This window comes from Sciurus carolinensis, chromosome 11, assembly GCF_902686445.1.
Source record: "Sciurus carolinensis chromosome 11, mSciCar1.2, whole genome shotgun sequence".
NCBI lineage: Eukaryota > Metazoa > Chordata > Mammalia > Rodentia > Sciuridae > Sciurus > Sciurus carolinensis.
In genome coordinates this window covers 116,401,101-116,421,459 of record NC_062223.1, presented here as the reverse complement: position 1 = coordinate 116,421,459, position 20,359 = coordinate 116,401,101, and the positions used below count along the sequence as shown (strand labels likewise).

Here is a 20,359-nt window from a genome sequence, read left to right as displayed (position 1 = left end):
CCAGAAATATAAATTTGGGGAATTTTTCTCAAACAAATGATAATGGAAGCTGTGGGAGCAGAAGAGTTAACAAGATACAGAGCAAGGAAAGGCAGTCAAAACCAGCAATGCTTACAGAGACTGTAGAAGGAAGGATAGCAAACAGCGAAAGGAAGCAGAGTTGTCAACAGAAGGGTAGAGCTAGGAAAGGGAGCAAAGAGATGCAGGTACTAGGTGGATGCCTGTCTATCCTTTGGGGTTGCTGCAGTTGCAAGGAGCGTGGTAAGCCTGGGGCAGGAGGCAGTTCCTGTTGGAAGTGAGGATGAGGGAGTTCTAGCCTGTCATAGGGGTTGTTCATTAATAAAACTGTTTGTCAGTGACTCTGTCCTTTGGCCTGACATCCTTGCTCATTTTCTTATTATTCCTCCCAAAGATTCAATCCCTCCTACCTCCCATCTCTCCTTAAAATAGTAAGGAGAGAAAACAAAGTGGGGGGAGGTACTGAAACACAAAAGAATTGAAGTTAAAATGTAAGTGTTCTTGGTTCACTTTATAAGTAAGTTACATATCCCCCCCGCCACCACCGTTCTGAGACTGAACCCAGGGGCACTTTACACCTGAGCTACAGCCCCCAGCACTCTCCCACTTTTTTAAAATTTTGAGGCAGGGTCTGGCTAAGTTGCTGAGGCTGACCTGGAGCTTGTGATCTTCCTGCCTCAGCCTACTGAGTCTCTGTAATTCACAGGTGTGCACCACCATGCCTAACATATTCTTCATTTTAATTCAGCCTCCTTAACAATGATAATGTCACTGTGCAATTTTTAAATGGTCATATGTTGTGTTACGTTGGTCATAAGAAATAGAAATAATATGAAATGTGTGGTCCAACTGAGAAGGCTTCCATGATTTTGATTTTGAAGAAGTCTAAACATTCAATATCATTTTTATTCTCAAAGGTGTAAGTACCACCCACCTCACTCTGCCTAGGTTTATGAAGGGATCTGTGTTGTTCTTGTTGACATTAATCAATCATTTTTGCTTTAGTTAACCAGATACCTTTTGCATTCCAGCTCATCTGTATTTCTATTTCACTGTTTTATTTTTAAGTTCAAGTGGTTGTTTACATAACCACTTCTAAAGGTTCTAACCATTTCTAAAGGTTCTCTTTTTGCATTTGATATTCAAACTTAATGATTTGGGACCTTTGCACTAGTGACAAGAGACTAGTCTTGCTGGGTTGTGATGACATGAGTTACGTCCATTTGCCTTTCTAGATTTCGGCTTCAGTAACCTCTTCACTCCTGGGCAGCTGCTGAAGACCTGGTGTGGCAGTCCTCCCTATGCTGCACCAGAACTCTTTGAAGGAAAGGAGTATGATGGGCCCAAAGTGGACATCTGGGTAAGTAGCTGCCTTCTCTTCCACCCCATCCACCCCATCACTGGGTAGCACTCTCCTCCTTCTGGAGGACATATAATTCTGCACATGAATGAAGAGCAAGATCACCTGTTCCACCATCTGCAAAAGATCCCCGGGGCTCCGTGTGGATGGGCATCCTTGTCAAGAACAGAGATTCTTTATGTTATTGCTTTGCCTTATCCCTAGAGAATAAGCACTGAGAAAAGTTTGGGATGTTACCCCAAATTCAGATCTAGAGGCAGAGAATAATGTTGACTATTCTGAAGATGGTTGGTCTTGACAGTGCCCCTTATTATCTGTCATAAAAACAAAAAAAGTTGGTTGCATAATCTTGTGTATGCCTCACCATCCTCTTAGCACACATACCATAATGACCTCTTTTATTTCTCTTTTATTAATTGATGCAATTAATCGTACATACTGTCTGTTTGGGATGCAGAGTCTTGGAGTCGTCCTCTATGTGCTTGTGTGCGGTGCCCTACCATTTGATGGGAGCACACTGCAGAATCTGCGGGCCCGGGTGCTGAGTGGAAAGTTCCGCATCCCATTTTTTATGTCCACAGGTAAGGGAGCTGCCAGTACACAGCTGTGATGGGATTCATGGAAGGTCAGACATGCAAAATTATTCCAGGAATCTAGTGATAGAATGTAAATGTCCCATTTAACAACCTTTCTTAGCTCATTTGCTGTCCTATTGCCTCCAAGAAGTAAGGTTTGGTAGGAACACAGTATACCTTCATTGGCATCAGATATCCTTTCCTGTGTTTGAATCTGAGCTCTACACATTACTAGGTGTGTCCAAGCTTTAGCTTCCTCATCTACAAATTGGCTGAGATTTTTGGGAGGGGTATTACTATAAGGATTATATAAGATAATATATATAAAGAGTCAGTAGGCAATATAGTAAATACGACTGTCTCACCTCTGTTCTCCCACCTCACTCCCTTTTCATTATAATACAGGGCTTCCATTTGTTAGGGCCCCATTGAAATGTGGTTTTAAATGCTAAAGAAAAGCATGCTTTGTATTTTAATCTTCTACTACTTCGTTTCCTACTTTTATAAGACTCATCTTCCAGACTCTCATAAAAAATATTTTTTAAATGAGTGGGTAGTAGGGTAAGTAGCTCTTGGAAAATTTTAACATTGGAAACAGATACCAGATACCAGAATCTAGTTTTTTTCTCCATCTATATGCATATAAGAGAATATTTTAGAGACAATATAGAAAGTAGTGTACTTTGCTTAATCATCTCTTTTCATTTTAAGGAAGAACATATGTCCCCTGAGTTGGCAGCAAAGCATAAGCACATGGGATTTGCATTTTAGAATAAGTAGGTGAAACATGAACTAGATTTAACTTTAAGTTGCCTTAGAATGGATGACTTAGTTGTATATTAGAGAATGAAAAATTCTGTGAGAAAAATGAAATAGAGGAATGTGGGATGGTGGGTGGGAGGTCATTTGAAAAGGTATGGTGGGGAAAAGTAAATACTGAAAGAAGGTAACAACTTAGGCTATGGAGTCTGCAGAAGAGTGTCCCTGGCCGGGGGCTTTGTAGGTGTACCGGCCCCAGTGGAGGGAACATGCCTGAGTACTGGAGTAACAGGAAGGAGGCCTGTGTGCTCTAAAGGAAAGGGTGACAGCCAGGAGGCAGAAGAGACCAGAGAGGTAAGATGGAGCTAAATTTTACCACCTGGTTAATTCACGTAAAGACTTTGCTTTCTTTCTGAGTGAAATGCAAACTATTGGAGGATTTTGATAGAGGAAAAATGTAATCTGACCTGTTTTTTTTTTCCTCCAGTTTTATTATGAAATTTTTCAGACATACAAAAAAGTTGAAATAATTTTATAGTGACTTTTTATTTTATTTATTTACCTATTTATTCTGCAGTGCTGGGGATTGAACCCAGGGCTTTGTACACACTAGGCAAGTGCTGAACCAATAAGCTACATCTCAGCCTTTAGTGTGACTTTAAAAATATTATTGCTATGGTTGCTATATTGCCAGTAGGTCAAAAGTATGATGGCTGAAGGAAGGAGACCAGTTAGAAGGAAACTTAAAATAATCCAGATGACAGCTATTGGTGGTTAGTTCCCGAACTGGGGTATAACATGCAAAGATGGGAACATGTGGTTACCATTATATTATAATGTGATGCAATAATACCATACACCATTATAGTTTCATACAGTGACATGCACTGTTTTAGACATATCAAGTTTGATGTGCCCATTTGACATCTAAATTGAGATTTTGCATAGCAGTTACGTTTGGGAGAGAGTTCTAGACTAGTACATTTGAGAATCATCAATGTACAGATGATATTTAATGCTATCAGGTGAGATCACTTTTTAGGCAGTAGTTATAGAGAAGGGAAGGGTCCAAGGACTAATCTCTGTATCATATCAATGTGTAGAGATTAGAAAGGTGAAGATGGTTCATAAGAGTGGCTAGTGAGGAAAGCCAGGGTCTGCTTGTCTTTAAAAAACAGAGGAAGAAAATGGAGAAGGGACTGAGGAGCCGTGGGGAACGGCGCTGCCGAGTCAAGCAAGAGGACTGGAGACAAATGTTGGATTTAGACGTGTGGGGACTATTGGACTTGAAGTAGTTTCGGTGAAGCAGTAGGAACAAAAGGCTAAGTCATGCGGATACAACAGAAGAGGGTGGAAGGAAAATGGAGAAAGGAAGTAGTCACATATCTCTCCAGTTTTAATATAAAAGGAAGCAGAGAGGTGTTCCAAGAGATTGCTCTGGCCTGTGTCACCAGTGATCTTGTCATTAATCAACTGCCTAGCTTCAGTTTCATTTTACTGTCTTCCCAGCAGTATTTAGTGCTTCACCATTCCTTACCTTTTAAAATGGATTTTATATTTTAGAGCAGTTACGGGTTCACAGCAAGACTGAACAGAAGGTATGGAGTTTCCTTATACCCTTCCATCCCCACCCCCCACAGCTTCCCCTTAAGTCAACTTCCTCGAGCACTGTGGTACCTTTGTTACAACTGATGGACCTACTTTGATGCAGAATTATCATCCAAAGTCCATAGTGTACATTAGGGTTCATTGCATGTGGCATGTGCTGTGGGTTTTGACAAATGCATAATGACATGTGTCCACCAGTATAGTATCATACAGAGTAATTTTGCTGCCCTAAAAATCCTCTGTTCTTTGCCTATGCATCTCCCAACCCTGTCACCGTCACTTATTCTTTTACTCTCTCTTTTCCAGAATGCCACATATTTGGAAACATACGGTATATAGCATTTTCAGATTGACTTCTTTCACTTAGTAATGTGCACATTAGTTTCATCCATGTCTTTTTATGGCTAGATAGCTCATTTCTTTTTAGTGCTGAATGTCTAGGTGAACCACAGTTTATCCTGTCACCTACTAATGGAGGTCTTAGTTGCTTCCTAGTTTTGATAATTAGGAATGAATTTGCTGTAACATTCTTGTGCAGGTTTTTGTGTGGACATAAATTTTCAACTCATTTGGGTAAATACCAACGAGCATGGTTATGGGGCCATATGGTAAGAGTATGTTAGTTTTGTAATAATCTGACAAACTGTCTTCCAAAGTAGCTATACCATTTTTCAGAGCATGAGAGTTCCTGTTGCTTCATACCCTCACCAGCTTTGGTGATGTTAGCATTTTGGATTTTTTTCACTCTGATTAGGCATATATTGATATATCATTGTTTTGTTTTGTTTTTTAATTTTTGTTTGTTTTGTTTAGCCTTGCACATGCCAGGCAATTGCTCTATCATGCCTCCCATCCCCTTTTTTATATTTTGAGACAAAGTCTTGCTAAGTTGCCCAGGCTAGCCTTGACCTTGGTATCCTCTTGCCTCAGTCTCCCAAGTTGATTCTTACTTGCCATCTGCACTTCTTTTGTAAGGTGTCTCTTCAGGCCTTCTGCCTACTTCTTTTTTTTTTTTTTTTTTAATAAATCTTGCTGTGTTGTCCATGTTGGCCTCAAATTTTGGGACTCAAGCCATCTTCCTGCCTCAATCCTCTGTGTAGCTGGGATTACCCACTTTTTATTTGGGACTTTTACTTCATTTTAAAGTCTCTCTTTACCTTCTGAAACAATTTTTTCTCATTTCTTCCAAGATACCACATCCTCCAGTTGTGAGGTTCTTGACAAACATTGCAGAAATGAATCTAAGGATGGGTTAGCTCTTAAGACCCAGAGATTTATTTCAGAAAGCAAAGAACACACTCAAGGGAGAATGTGGACCATCTCAAGAATGAGAGATGCTTTGGGGGTTCTCAGGCTCTTCTTTTAAAGGAAACTTAGTGAGAGAGGTGGTCATGGTGTCTGCTGATCACAGGAAGTCTGGTGATCTGGTCATTCTCAGGATCCTTAGGTTGATGTGGTCTCCACTATCTGATCAGTAAATAGCACTGGAACATACCCCAAATTATAGGTTTCTTAAAACATAGTATCTCTTTTTGCTTAATTTATTTATATCATAGGCTAATTAATAGTGCACAAAATAATTTTCCTAAGTGAGTGAATTTATGGTAACTCTAAGATTTATAAATTTCCTAGTAATTTGGGAGTGACAGGCCTGGGAGAAGAACTAATATGGGGAGTGATGACAGGACTGGGAGGAGAGGTATGTGGAATGAGAGCATAAAGCTTTTAAAGTTACATTTTCATTGTCTTTTCTTTTGTCTCCTTTTTACTTATCTTTCTTTTTTTTTTCTGTACTTCCTTAGTACACTCTCTCTTGCCTAAATTAAACAACAGTCAGCTATATGGATTTCTGGCTCTAGTTTTGTCCCTTTCTAATTCTTTCTCCACATTGCCGCATGAGTAATCTTTTCAAAATGCAAATATAAAAACAAAACATGCCACACACACACAAATCTGATCATACCATTTTCCAGCTTAAAACGTTTCACTGATTTACCACTGCCCTAAGGTTTTCTCCTTCATACATCTAAAACACTGACATTCAAACATTTTTACAATGGCTATAACAAAAATGTACCTTATACAGTGACCTAGAACATATGTGCATGCAAATGAACAAAAGTATTTTTTAAAAAGCAAAGTTTACTATTACTGTATGCAGTACACTATGGTATGTTTTATTTTTTCAATTAAAAATGCTGATTACAACTTCATAAACTGATCTTACGACTGCTGCTTGAAAAAAAGTGGCATAAAAATACCTTTATATGCTGGCTCCTACCTTTCTCTTCAACATCAACTCCCATCAACAACCAGTCATCCTAATTTTCTTCTAGTTCTCTCAATGTCATGTTTTCTGGAGCAGCTTCTTCTGCCCCAAATACTTTTTTCTTCCCCAATCCCATTTTGCCATTCCTGTATTATAGAATCTAGAAAAAAATATGTGGAATAGAAGTAAGAACCAAGATATTTTCTACTAATTCTTCAGGTCCCTGAACTTTATCTTGCCATGATACTTATCATACTTTAGATTATAATTCCTTTGCTGTTTGTCTTCCCCACCAGACTTTAGAGTAAGTACAGACAAAACATCTTTTTCACAGTTGTCTATAATCCAGCATAGTATCTGGCATGTAGTTAAATTTAGTAAATCTCTGTCAGAATCCAGCCCCAACTTCTCCCCAGTGACTTTCATTTACATTTAGAATAAATTTCTGAAAGTCATTATTGTTTTAACCTATAGGGCACAACTGTGATTGACACCCCCTCCTTGATCTCATTTCTCTGCTCTGCGCCTCTCTCTTTTCTTTCTTTCTGGATTGATTGAACCAGGGGTGCTCTACCACTAAGCTACATTCCCCAGCCCTTTTTATTTTCTATTTTAAGAGAGGGTCTTGCTAGCTTGCCCAGGAAGACCCTGAATTTTTGATATTCCTGAGTACCTGGGGTTACAGGTGTGCACTGCTGCCCCCAGCTTGATCTCATTTTCTGTTACTCTTCATCTATGTTCTGAATTCCACTCACAGAGGCATCCTTGCTATTTCTCAGCCTTGCTAGCACACACATTCCTGTTCCCTCAAAATGTTTTATTGTCCCCTCAGAGGGGCCTTTCCTTACCACCCCATCATTTTTCTCTATAACTTTACTTTTTCTTCATAGCACTTGTAATGACCTAACAGTATATTTTGTCTCCCCACCTCTGACTTCTGTTATCAGTTGACTATACTAAGCGTTTGTATTTTGTTCACTGCTGTGTTCTTAGGATTTAGGATAGTGACTGAGTTCTAGTAAGCACTCATAAATATTTATTAAATGAATGAATTAATGCATAGGTTTGTTAAAATGTTGACTACAAAAGCCCCTTCAGAGGGGACACTCTTATTCAAATATAATATCAATAGTAGTATCAAGAAATTTTGTTTCTTTACGATTTGAGAGTTTATCAAATATTTTCTTATACTTGATCTAATTTGAGCAACAAAACTATACTCTTGAATTGGTAATAGCATATATTATTTTATCATTTTGCTGATAAAGTTTAGGAAGCTGAAGTTTAGAGAAGTTGACTTCCCTAAGTCCACATAGGTAATAAGTAACTTAGTCATTACTCAAATTCAGTGTTTGTTCTGCTACACCACACTATTGCAAAAAAGGGCAAGATAAATAAACCACTTCCTCTGCTTTTCCAATGTCCACAGTATTTCCTGTGAGCAGCTTGAATCTCCTCTACTCTCCACCCCCCACCCCTCAGATCATGGCAAAATATTCTTGCTCAAGCCTTAGCAGAGGTGGCTTCAGAGAGCTTATCCTGGTAAATAGCTAGCCATGCTGTCAACCACACTGTCTATTAGTGCTTAGACATAAACCATATTACATTAAGTACTTAGAAAGAACTAATATTTATAATAGAAGTTAGCGTGAAAGCTTAAAGACTCAGAGAAAGCTAACCTGATTATCCTAAATGTAGTCAGTCTTTTAACCCACACGAGTAATTCCCTAACTGGGAACAAAAGTTTTTGTAAGATTAAGTACAGAAAATAACCCCGTCTAGGAAATGAGTTGACATTTTTGTATTACTGTATTACCAGTATGATCTCTCCTGCTCTCAGGAACATATATGTGCTTGGAGTTGCCTCGTATCATAGGCTTGAATCCTAGGACCCATCAGAAGATACTGTCAAAAGTAGAGGAGAAAAGGAATTCCTAAGGTTATTCATTCTTTTCTTAACTAAGATATCCTTCCAATACCATGAGGTGTCAAGTTTATGTGAAGGAAGCCCAGAGACTGCTGAGTCCTCTTTCTGTTAACTGCTACTGTTTCTGGGCAGAGTTGTACCTCGCTAGACCTAAGAGTTAGTTCTTCCTGTGGAGGTAGGAGCTGTCAGGAGTGTTGTCCTGTTCTGCAGATGATGTGTCGAGGGAAGTCCGTAAGAACAAGATCCTTTCTTTTCTCAGGTTGTTATCATAGATTTGAGCTGAGTTTGTCCAATTTTCTGCTATAAAGTTCTAGAAACTCCAGCAGAGCTGATATAGTTTTCTAAATTAACACTTGAGAGACAGGGAGGAAAGACCCTATCATCTAGCTGCTTCTATCCAAGTTGAATTCCAGGGTATGCAATTATGTGGGAGATATGCTCTACAATGGGTACAGTTAATTCGAGAATTCTAAGCTTCTCTTTATTGTCAGCAATGTGTGGAATGAAGTATCTTCACAATTAGTAGACGTTTTATGCCTGGTTCCATTTGTTTGATACAAGCTTCCCATGGTAGGGGTCCTGAGATGCTAAAAATGTCTGCTTTCAAGTTAAAATACAATGCCACAAATTTGAAAGAGGATTTATTGAAGGCCCAGTCTTATAATTACTTGCAGGTCTTACTCGATTACCTGCTAGAATGGAAACCCCTTGCTAGTAGTACTGTGTTTTGTAAAATAATATCTTCCATAAAACTTCAAAAAGCCCCCAGTAGGGTATAAATTTGCAGTAAATATTTTTTAATAAAAAACTGAATTACTACTAGAATCACTATGGAATATTACATTAAACTTTTGTATTATATGGTTAAAATGATAAGTAACTCACTGATGGTCTGAATTACTTATTCACAAAACTAATTGGTTTTATGTGCTTTTGTTATTTGGGTTACTGCATAGATGATCAGGTCAAGTAACTTCTAAGTTTTAGAGGTGTTTTGATCTTCTGTAGAATTGACTTTCTATGTCTCAGGCAAAATGCATTCAGTCCAGACTCTTTTGGGGTTAAACATCTCAGAGCATCCCAGAAATTTTCCCTTAGGAAAAACCCCAGCCAAATGATAGAATTATCTAGGTGGTATGTCAATTCAGCCTTCGATAAATCCTCTTTAAATTTGTAGCACTGTCACTCTAACTTGAAAACATTTATTTTCCTGAGCTGTCATAGAAGCTGAGACACATGTGCCTGACCACATGTGTCAGCAGATGCTTTTTTCTGACTCTCTGTCCCATCAGCAGAAGACAATAACTTAAATGTTTTGAGTACCAAATTCATTCAGTAACAACATATTTTGAAAAAACCCTGGGATTCCTACTTACCTCTCAAAGCCTAGTTTGCCTTACTCTCCTATTATACCACCTGCTAGCAAACATAGTAAGATCATTTATTTAACTGAAGGAAAATTAATTTACAATGAAAAAAACTGCAGTGATAGCAAGTGCATAGAGATCTCTTGTGGACAATATTTTTGAGTCCTTATTGATTAGACTTCATTGTGACTTAATTAGTTGTAATATTGCATAAGCATTTTATCACTGGGAATGCAAGACCCAGACTTACATAATGGTTCTGATGGAGAATGTACCCTGCAGCTACTGCCAAAAAGCTTCCACTTACAAGCAAACAGCTCTACCCTGATTGGCTTACTCATCAAGAACCACACAGCATCTTTCTTAGCTAATGCCACTTCATTTAGAGAGAACAGGGCAGGGGATTAAAGTAGCTCACCCACCCCTGCCAACACACTAAGGGGCACAGTGCCCTCAGAGGAGTTCTTTCATACCTTTTAAGGTATACTTCACTACTAGGGAGAGAATCATGATGCTTTCGTATCAGTGAATGCAGAAAACAGGGTGATGTCAAAAAAGAAGCTAGTGTAAAGCAGGCCTCCTTTAGCCATCCCTTTAGCATCCACCTACCATTATAGAAAATATTTATTATTAGTCTTTTCAGGCAAACTTTTTCCTGCTATGGCAGCTCTATGTAGAAAAAGAGAGAAAGGAAGTTCTCAGTAGGAGGACTTCAGAGGTTTGGATAACAACTAACATTTACTGAGTGCTTTCTGTGTACAAGGCACTGTTGCATTAACTACTCAATGTCCAAAACAGCACTATAATGTAGGCTATTTATAAAGTAGGCTATATGATGGGTCATTTGATTGACAAGAAAATTGGAGCATAAGATTAAGTAACATACCCAAGATCACACATCTAATAAGTGGTAGGCCTGAGACTTGAACAATAACAGTCTGACTTCAGAGACCATCTAACCATCTTTGATTGTCGTTTGGTTCTCACTAAATACATATCTGGCAAGTTGTTCCAAGTATGAAGAGAGTCCTGGAATGAATATCTTTGTTTACATCTTGATAATTTATCAAAGGAAGTGCTGATTACTAGCATATACTGGGTGTTCGACCCTGGAGTAAAACTGAGCCAGAATTTTGTTCTACTATGATGATTGATATTAGGACTCAGAAAAAACACTTTTAGTATAAGCACCAAGTCTTGGTAAATGTGAAGCATAATGGACAGGCTTCAGTAGTGTAGCAAGCCAGGGTCTTTTCAGCTTGGGACTGGAGCTCAGTGTGAGCATCTCCAGCCTTTAAGCAGGGTCTCTTGATTTCTGAATCTTAATTATGGTAGCATTATAGCACCTAAAAAATCAGATTAACAATAAAGAAATTGAGGACTGTGGGTATAACTTTCTGGTAGAGCATTAACTCCTAGTGTGCACCAGGTCCTGGGCTTGGTCCCCAGCACCAAAAGAGAAAAAGAAGGAAATTTTTAAGAACTAGGTATTATTTTTCTAATAAATAGAGATATGTTGGTCAAACACTTATTTTCTTCACAGTCTATCTCAGGTTGAAAGAAGCCTCTCAAAATCAGTGTATTGATTCCTAATAGAAACTTTTCTTACCAGCTGCATCTCTTTTAGCTAAATTATTCCAGACCATCTCCTGTGGCCTCTATGTTCAGTCATCAAAAGTATCTCACAAGATTTAGAGCTATAAGGAACTTTTTTCCTATTCCAGAATATTCTGATAACATTACAGAAACCAGTGATGTGTTTGTAATATATTTGATTAGATTTGTATTTAACTTGAAGAACTCTCCCATGCAACCTAACTGCTACTCCTCGCTGGCATACAGTTGACAGTTAATAAATGCTTATTGATTGAGAAAAGAAGCAGAAAAGTGAAGAAAGTCCTGACTTAAAAAAAAAATCGAGAACACTGCACTTTCTAGTGTGATCACTGTCTTACTATTGGAGTACCATTTTAGAAATTGGTCAACATGTTCCAGTATGGGACTCCCATTTTTTTTTCCTGAACAACTGAAAGCAACAATTTTTTTCTCATTTCTGTTGTATTAGAGGAGCTAATCTTAGTGCTTATTTTTGAGTCAATCTTAGTACAACAAATGCTGTTCAGACTAATTACCATCCCAATTAATTTCAAGATCATATGTTTTGTTTGATTGTGTAAAACTGTGGCATTAACTATTACTTTAAATAATCAATCCCTTAACTTCAGATTTAGAAGTGTTAATGTATTTCTCTTATAGCAATAGTGTAACAAAATTTATAAAGTACAAGTATTCAAATTCTATAATGTTGTTTTTTGAAATATGTATTTACTCATTTTTTTACAATACTATTGTCCTAGGAGTACCTAATATAACAAAATTTCTTTGCAACAACAACAAACCCCCGGTATTTTGAATGATTATATTTAACATTTATGCATGCCGAATGTATCTATAAATTGGTACATTCAGTGTATGTTATTTATGCATACAAATGTCTTATTTGAAGACCATTTGTCTATTAAATGTTTAGATTTTTAAAAAGTGACCATGTAAAATAGATTTCACCCTAGTGGTAATTGACAGTGACAGAGTTCCCTTGGGTATATTAATACAATGTCATTTCTAGAGTGCATTCCACAAGCAGAGTGAGGATTCCTAACCCTGGCCAGCTTCTTACCCAAAGAAGGTATTTTGGCCAAAAACAGCAACAAAAACAAAACAAAACAAAAAAAAAAAACACTGTTTTTTATTGATTTACTTTTAAATTATTTCTGTAGGGATTATGACATTGCAAGACAGTTACATTATTCTAGCCATGATTCTGAAAGGATCAGGATATTATGACATACTTTTATTTTCCTTTCATGAAGAAAAACATATTTTGTGTGTGGTTTTCCTTTTTGGAAAAGGTAGACAGCATTAAAAAGCAGCTCTGAGTTACAAACATCTGTAAATCCAGACAATATAAAACAAGGGAATAGACTCTTGCTTGTCAAAACCATCTGCTCTATCCTGAGGTTGTCATTGCAAACTATTCATCAGTTATGTTCTGTCTGCTGTGATATTGTCAGTTGTCCCCCATACCCACACTTGAACTGGACAATGTGAATGAAAACAGAAGCAAGCAGTATATTGCCTAGTATCCTTGGTTAAGGATAAGACTTAAATGCCATTTAACTGTTGAAAATTTTTTTATAAAGTTATTCATTTTCCATGGAAAGAGATGTTTTAGAAATTTAACAGCCAATTAATTTGCTTCCTCTTTGGATTTTGGGATTTAGAAAAATAGAGCCCTCTTTCAAGTTTGAATCACTTTCAAAGTAATTCATTACTAAGAAGTAAACATTATTAAAAAGTGTGAAGAACTCTCAGGCCGACTGCTTTGAAATTACCTTTGAACATACCTAGTATTGACAGGAAAGTGCATGTGAGAAGCCAGACGGTGTACTTTCTCTCTCCACCTGTAGGAAGCATGCATTTCCTGAGTAATTGTTTCTTCCTTGCATTCTTCATATGCCTTCTGGCATACAGATGGCTTCTGTTTCCACCAGTTCAAAGTAGCTTTATGTGGCCAAAAAGAATCTGTTACTCAGTTTCAGACCATTCCTCTGCCACAGAGCTGAAAATGATGGCTTTGCCAGTCCCTTACATTAGCATTGCACGAGACGTTTAAGGAACAATGACTTTCCCTCCTTCATAGGACCAGCCTGAAGATGCTCATGATCTAGCTCCCTAAATTTCTGCCTAGGCCTCTTCCTTGTCTGCAGTTGTTGACTGGTAGCCCTCTATCATAGTCTTCATTACCTTGCAAAAGACAGAGTATATGAACTAAGTTTGCTCTATGGTATATAGTTCTTACCAATTAAATTACTAGTGGGATGACGCCCCCCCCCCCTTTGTTCTTATGTCTCTGCCTTCTTATTTCATCCAACTTGTCATTCCCCATGCAATCCTGTTTTCTAGCTAGTTCATAGTTTCTGACCATTGATTGACTTAGCCCATTTGGTACTTAGTTGGCCTGTGAGTGAAACCTGTAGAGGTTACTTGACATTCAGTATGTCAGAGGTGAGAATTAAATTGTTTTGATTTATTTTCATAAACATATGCTACTTAAAGCACCAATAATTAATGTATTTTAGGTACTATTTAGGTTAAGAACTCTATGGAGTAAGACTGACCAGATTTATGTCCTGATTCTGTCTTTTATTATCTGGTCAAGTTTTTCAACGCTCATTTATAATTTTTTTATCTATAAAATACAAATAATAGTAATGGGGTTGGTGTGTGAATTGAATTAACTTAAAGTTTAGCATTCTATCATATAAGTACTCAATAAATGTTAGTAATTTTTATTGTCATATTTTGAATGAATTACTCTAAGTTTTCATTCCCTTCTTCCCTGTGTGTACTGTTTTCTGTGTATCTTTCACTCTTAACGTTTTCAGCATGCTAAAGGAACTTTATGCTTTGAGTCAAATCCATAGGGTTTCTGGAAGAGATTTAGTCACCAAGAACTGTTTGGGTTTGTTATATCATTACTTCAGTGCTAGAGCTGTGCCCAGGTGTAGGTACCCCACTCAGGTGGTCATCTGCTAATCTATGTGCAGGTTATTCTGGATAGCTTTAGGAAAGATTACTGAGAATGTCAGACCAAACATTAAAAATCATCCGATTACACTTTTGACCCCATGTAGTGCCACATCTAAATCTTAAGTAAAGTGGCAGTATCCTGTTATTCCAGCTTAAAGTGTGAAGCACGCCTATTTTCTTACGGATTTTTAAGATTTTAAAGTTGTTAGGGCTTCTTCCATGTTGACTATCTTGGTAGGCACTGGGGCCGCACACCTCTGTAAGCCACAAGGCCCATCCTTGAAGGACTGTTAGTCTTCCTCAGACCTAAGGCTAGGAGCCCTTCTAATGGCATCTCAAATGCCAACCTCTGATTAAACATTTTTAGTGAAAGTAAGCTTACTTCTTCATAGGACAGATGGTTCCCTTGTCACAGTCACATGACTTTTGGAATTGGTGGTAGTGTGTCCAAGGAGTTCATTCTATCTAGTTGTTTCTGGATTGACTTTTTCAAGTGAAGTCTTACCCAGAACACTGATGTATAAAATAAGTAAAATTAGCTGTGCTACACGTGTGGCCTTGCCTGCAGGACTGCCCCCCTTACTTCTGTAAGTGGCTCTCCTCAGATCCTTAGGACTCTTATCAAATAAGCACTGATCATTAAAAAGATTCGTCCTACAGCAAACCTGTAACTTCCTCATTATTCTAAATTCAGGCCCTTGGACAGCACAGTACAAATCTACTTTGAAGGACACCCGGCATGCCCATTTCTGCCCACACCTTCTCTTCTCCAAGATAAATCAGCCTCGCTCCCTTCACCCTGTCTTCAGGTGGCATGTTTTCAAAGTTTTAGTCAGGAAATTCTTTGTTATGTCTTTTCCTTTCTACCCTGGAAACTTGAGGCAGAACTTCTGTGAAACTATCTTTGGTGAATTTAAAGTTGGTCAATTTTTTCCTTCCTCAAGCCAAATACTTTCAACTTCTTTGAGAAAGTTGTTATTAAAGACAAGAAAGAAAGAAAGCTGTTCCCTGCTTAGCTGGCATCACACTGACGATCTTCATTCCCATTTTAGGACCCTGCCCATTACAGGAGCTCTCCCTCCTCAGTCATCAGTGCCTGTCAGCACAGCGGGGCAGGCCTGCCCTGTGCACCCTCTCGTTAACATTCTGTTGGCATATCAAGTTTCATGGGCCCACAGTGATTTTCACTGCAGAGACCGCTTGGCGTCTCACACAGAGCAGATGAAAGCAGCCTCCGAAAGGAAGCTGGTTTTCTGGCACACACAAGCAGAGCAGCATATTCCTGCATTGCCCAGAGTGCTTCAGTTTCATTCAGCCTCAAGGCTCTGCCCTTTGGGAGGGAACAAGGGATGGGACCATTTTAGACATTAAAATAGAGTACTTGTTGGCATCTGAAAAGCTGTTGTTTTACACCCTTTGATCTGAGGACCCATCTTCTTTCCACTCTTTCAAATTCACTGCCTTGTGGTTGACTGTGTTTTTAGGTTCAGGAGAATTTATTCCCTTCATTTTCACCCCCTTTCCATAGTTTATGTAGAATAATGTATTCAAATCTTATTGATTTAATTTCATGAGCTACATGACCCAGATAAAATAGGAATTGATGATGCTACTCAAACATTCTGCATTTTGTCATATTTTACCATCTGTGCAACAGATGAAAAGTGTTAGATTTCTGTTCCTTTGGATATTATGTAGGGCGGACAAGATAAAAGCTCTTGTCCTTGAGGCATTGGCCTTGTAACCAGCAGTTCTTGATCGGGGACCTGTAGACATTTAGGGAAACTATGGCAAGCTTCTTTGGCTTTTTGAATAGTCAAAAATTACGTGTAGGTTTCTGTGTATAATTTATTGTGCAGATTTTCTGGACATTTTCAAAGGTATCCAAGTCCAAATAATGGTTAAGGACAACTAAATATAGGTTTCAAGGTCCTCAAATGGAACTAGATATGTCTTTTAATTAGAACTCGCTATGGCGGTATTTTTTGTTTTGCTTTGTTTTTAAGGAAATTGCCTTGAAAAATATATCCCTGTTTTAACTCAAGCTTGTATCCGAATGTCATTTGGCCTTGGTCATCTCATTTTAAGCACTAGTGTGTGTGGAGATCAAAGGAAAACAAACGAGTGCCATCTAGAGGCCTTGACAACAACTTCACAACTTTCGAGGCCAGAGCCTTCTCCCTCGCAAGGGTCTTTGGCAACTTTCTAAATTAAAAACATTTTTTTCCCTTGAGTAATTCCAGCCCATAAGCATGTATGTCAGTGATGCTACAGTTGTGGGATCTAGCCTTGCTACTCTGAAAACATAATTTTAATGAAGCTTAACATTGTAGATGGCATTTACTCTGTCTTAGAGGGATTCTCTACATTTGAATATACTTTTAGTCATACCGCAAGAACAAATTGATACCTGATAGAAAATAATTTTTATTTATGGACTTCTTTATATTTAAAGCTAGAGAATATTAAAAATTAAGAGTAATTCATTTTAATTACTCATAGTATTTCTTTCAAAACAGTAGTATAGAATGGTGTTTGCCAAATGCTATGGAAATTGCAGAGTTGAATTTTCCCTGGAAAAATAGACCTACTGGAATTTATATCAACCCAAAGATGTTTAATACAGTAGTCAGGAACACAGCTTTGAAGTCCCAGGCTTGCTGTTACTTTACAATGTTGAGTACATTAACTTTTAAAAATCACATTTCTTCTTCTTTTATAGATGGGGCCAGTGAGAGTATATAACATAGTATTGTTGAAAAGATTCAGTGAAATATAAAGCATTTCTGCAAATATGGTCTTGTTTGATTAGAGTCAGTATTCAATACAATAAATATTTATTTATGTATTCAAAAGATATTTATTCAACTCTCCTGTTAGGTGTAATAACCATTTTTGGTATTGGAGATTTGATATTGGGCATGGTAGTGAAAATGACATGGGACTTATGTTGTGGTGGGAGAGACAATAAACAAGTCAATATATAAATAAGACAAGTTCACAAAGAAATCATTCATGTGAAGAAAGTTCATGGAATGTAATAAAGAGTGACTGGCAGCCTGCTTTAGAGTAGGTGGTAAGGGATGAGCTTTCCAAGGAACTGACATTTAAGCTTTTACCTGAATGACAAGGGAAGATCTGAGGTGTAACCATTCTAGCTAAAGGAGAGAGCAAATGTAGAGGCCATTAGGTGGGAGTGTGCTGAGCATGTGCAAAGACTAGGCAGGAGCCTTGGAGGCCTAGGACTATGGATTTTCATTCTGAGAATTAAAGGGAGAGATTGTGGAGTTATATGCAAGGTAGTGATAGACCCAGATTTATGCTTCAGAAAAATCCCATTTGCTTCTCTATGGATCAAGCCTGAAAGCAGAAAAGACCAGTTAAGAGATTTGTAGGCGTCTAAGCACATGATAATGGTGACTTGGATGAAGATGGTGAATTAATGGTTTAGGGATTTGGATCCACTATCAGCTTTTCTCTCTGCCTAATTTTTACCATTTCTAAAATGGGAATGATGATAATTCATTCCTCTTAGGATTGCTGTAGGATTAAATGAGATAATAATAACCGCAAAATGCTTAGAAGAGTGTGTTAATACTGCTGTATTATCACCCACGACCTTTGTCATGACTGCTACTCCCACATGATCCTCAGTAGCTCCAATTGCAGATCAGAAAAATGAGAAATAGAAGATGGCTTTGAAATCTGAATATAGGTTTCTTGATTTTTTAACCTATTGTTTTTTTTCTGCAGTGTAACCTATAGTATGTGTTCCCAGAGAAAAATATCTGTTGATCTCAATTGCTCACACACAGCTCAGTTTTTGTACCTGTGAACGTTTAAATAACCTTGGAAAAATTCTACATAAGCCTAACTGAATCCCAGCGTGTGGTAAAGAGGTTGCCCGTTCCTGTTCCTTTCTCCATATATACCTTATGCCATCATAAATGTCAAATTTCCTGAGTTTTTGAAGTGAAGTATTGTACAGCAAAACCCAAATCATGAAAATGCACTCAATAAAATACTTATGGAAGGTAGAACTGAATATTTTGAGAACCTTGTGAGATACTGAATCTCTTTAGAGGATATTCTTCTTTCTATTAATTGTATTAAATGGGGCTATACTCAATATAAATAAATTAAATCCATGGATTATCCCCAGATTTTTCTGGTCAAACTTGTAGTGAAAGCATTATCCATAGTGTCACATCTCCACTGTCTCTGCTTTGCCCACCTGCTGCTGGAGTAAGTAGTAAGATAGTAAGAATCAAGGAAAAAGAGAGACAAAATTAGAAGCAAGGAGCTTGAGAAGCTACCTGTTGGTCTTGCCTGTAGGTCCTCAGATCCACTGGTGCCTGCCCTCCCAGAGACTGAAGGCAGGCTGTTTGTCTGTTACAGAATGTGAGCACTTGATCCGTCACATGTTGGTGTTAGACCCGAATAAGCGCCTCTCAATGGAGCAGATCTGTAAGCACAAGTGGATGAAGCTAGGGGATGCTGATCCCAACTTCGACAGGGTGAGCTGGCCACCTCTTGCCTCAGGGATCTTCTCTTAGAGCTACTGCTGTCGCTTTTGCATGTGACCTGAAAAGATGGGTAGGCACTGGGTACAAACTGTTGTGTAATACTAAAGTAGCAAAGGAAGAAAACAAGGACTATAAAAACCAGCTAAACTGTTAAGAGAATGGTGAGACTGGTTCCCTACCATTTGTTCCCAAATTTTAGTTTGTTTTGGCTTTCAAGACAATACAACCCACAATTCTGGAGCTCTCCTTGGGGGTGTCTCCTCTTTCTTGTCTTAGTGTGCTCAATTCAGTGGTTTCTGTAGCATATCTTTTTAAAGCCATTATGACCATCCCAGGTACCCCAGGGAGCTCAGGAAACAGGAGGATCTTATCTGCTCACAGCCAACCACCAGAGCTTGTCTTGCTTAGACTTTGTCTGAGGCCAAAAAATCCTCGGCCAGGGATCATGGAACAAGTTGGTCATTGAATATGATGCCACATTGAGGTGATTAACTGGGGATTTGACTGCTTGCATCTTTTCATGTTACAGTTAATAGCCGAATGCCAGCAACTGAAGGAAGAAAGACAGATGGACCCTCTGAATGACGACGTCCTCTTGGCCATGGAAGACATGGGACTAGACAAAGAGCGGACACTACAGGTATCTAGGAAAGAGTGGAGAACAAAGTGAGGTGTAGTAGTCCTTCCTCTATCCTGCTTTCTATTCTTTCTCCTTCCTGAGAACTTGGGTCTCTTTGCTTTCCTCCTTTTTCTCTTCCTCTGCCCCTCCTGGGCCTGGGAAGGAAGGAAAGAAGGTGCTCTGGTCTTCTAATGTTTTTATTGAAAGGGTTTTGGTCATTGACATGCCATTTCATCAGGGTTTTTTACTTTTTTCCCTTCTCTCTTGGTAGTCATTAAGATCAGATGCCTATGATCACTATAGTGCAATCTACAGCCTGCTGTGTGATCGACATAAGAGACATAAAACCCTGCGTCTCGGAGCACTTCCTAGCATGCCCCGAGCCATGGCATTTCAAGCACCAGTCAATATCCAGGTGGGCAATGTCTCCAGTGACCTAGTTTAGGACACGTAACACCAGGGGGTAAGGGTTAGCCGATGCTCACCAACCCCAAGTCAAGAGAGTTTCCTGTTCTTCCGTACCTCTGTCATCTCTTCCTTTGTCAGAGACCAATCAAGATTTGAACCTTTCTTTGACAGAGAGGATGGATGGTAACAATCATTGCTTTCTTCTTTCCTTTTTTTTTTAAGAAATAGCAAACCATTGGGAGATACTGTCCTCTCTAAAGAATGCTTACTTATTGTGACTTCTAAGGGCAGAGGAGCCAAAGACTTTAGCAGTCAGGACTACTGTGAAGAGCT

At 38.4% G+C, this 20,359-nt stretch overlaps 1 protein-coding gene across 6 annotated transcripts in view; it reads left to right on the top strand.

The window, feature by feature from the left end:
• Sik3 (SIK family kinase 3) overlaps positions 1 to 20,359 on the top strand; it is a 242,324-nt gene that overhangs the window by 191,915 nt on the left and 30,050 nt on the right. For 4 of the 6 annotated variants that reach the window (XM_047518811.1, XM_047518806.1, XM_047518809.1 and 1 more), the window contains exons 5-9: positions 1,254 to 1,378; positions 1,836 to 1,959; positions 18,872 to 18,990; positions 19,529 to 19,639; positions 19,890 to 20,033. In XM_047518811.1, the coding sequence (XP_047374767.1) occupies positions 1,254 to 1,378; positions 1,836 to 1,959; positions 18,872 to 18,990; positions 19,529 to 19,639; positions 19,890 to 20,033 (623 nt within the window). The remainder of the gene's footprint in view (positions 1 to 1,253; positions 1,379 to 1,835; positions 1,960 to 18,871; positions 18,991 to 19,528; positions 19,640 to 19,889; positions 20,034 to 20,359) is intronic. The other 2 variants (XM_047518810.1, XM_047518807.1) reach the window with 1 other exon arrangement.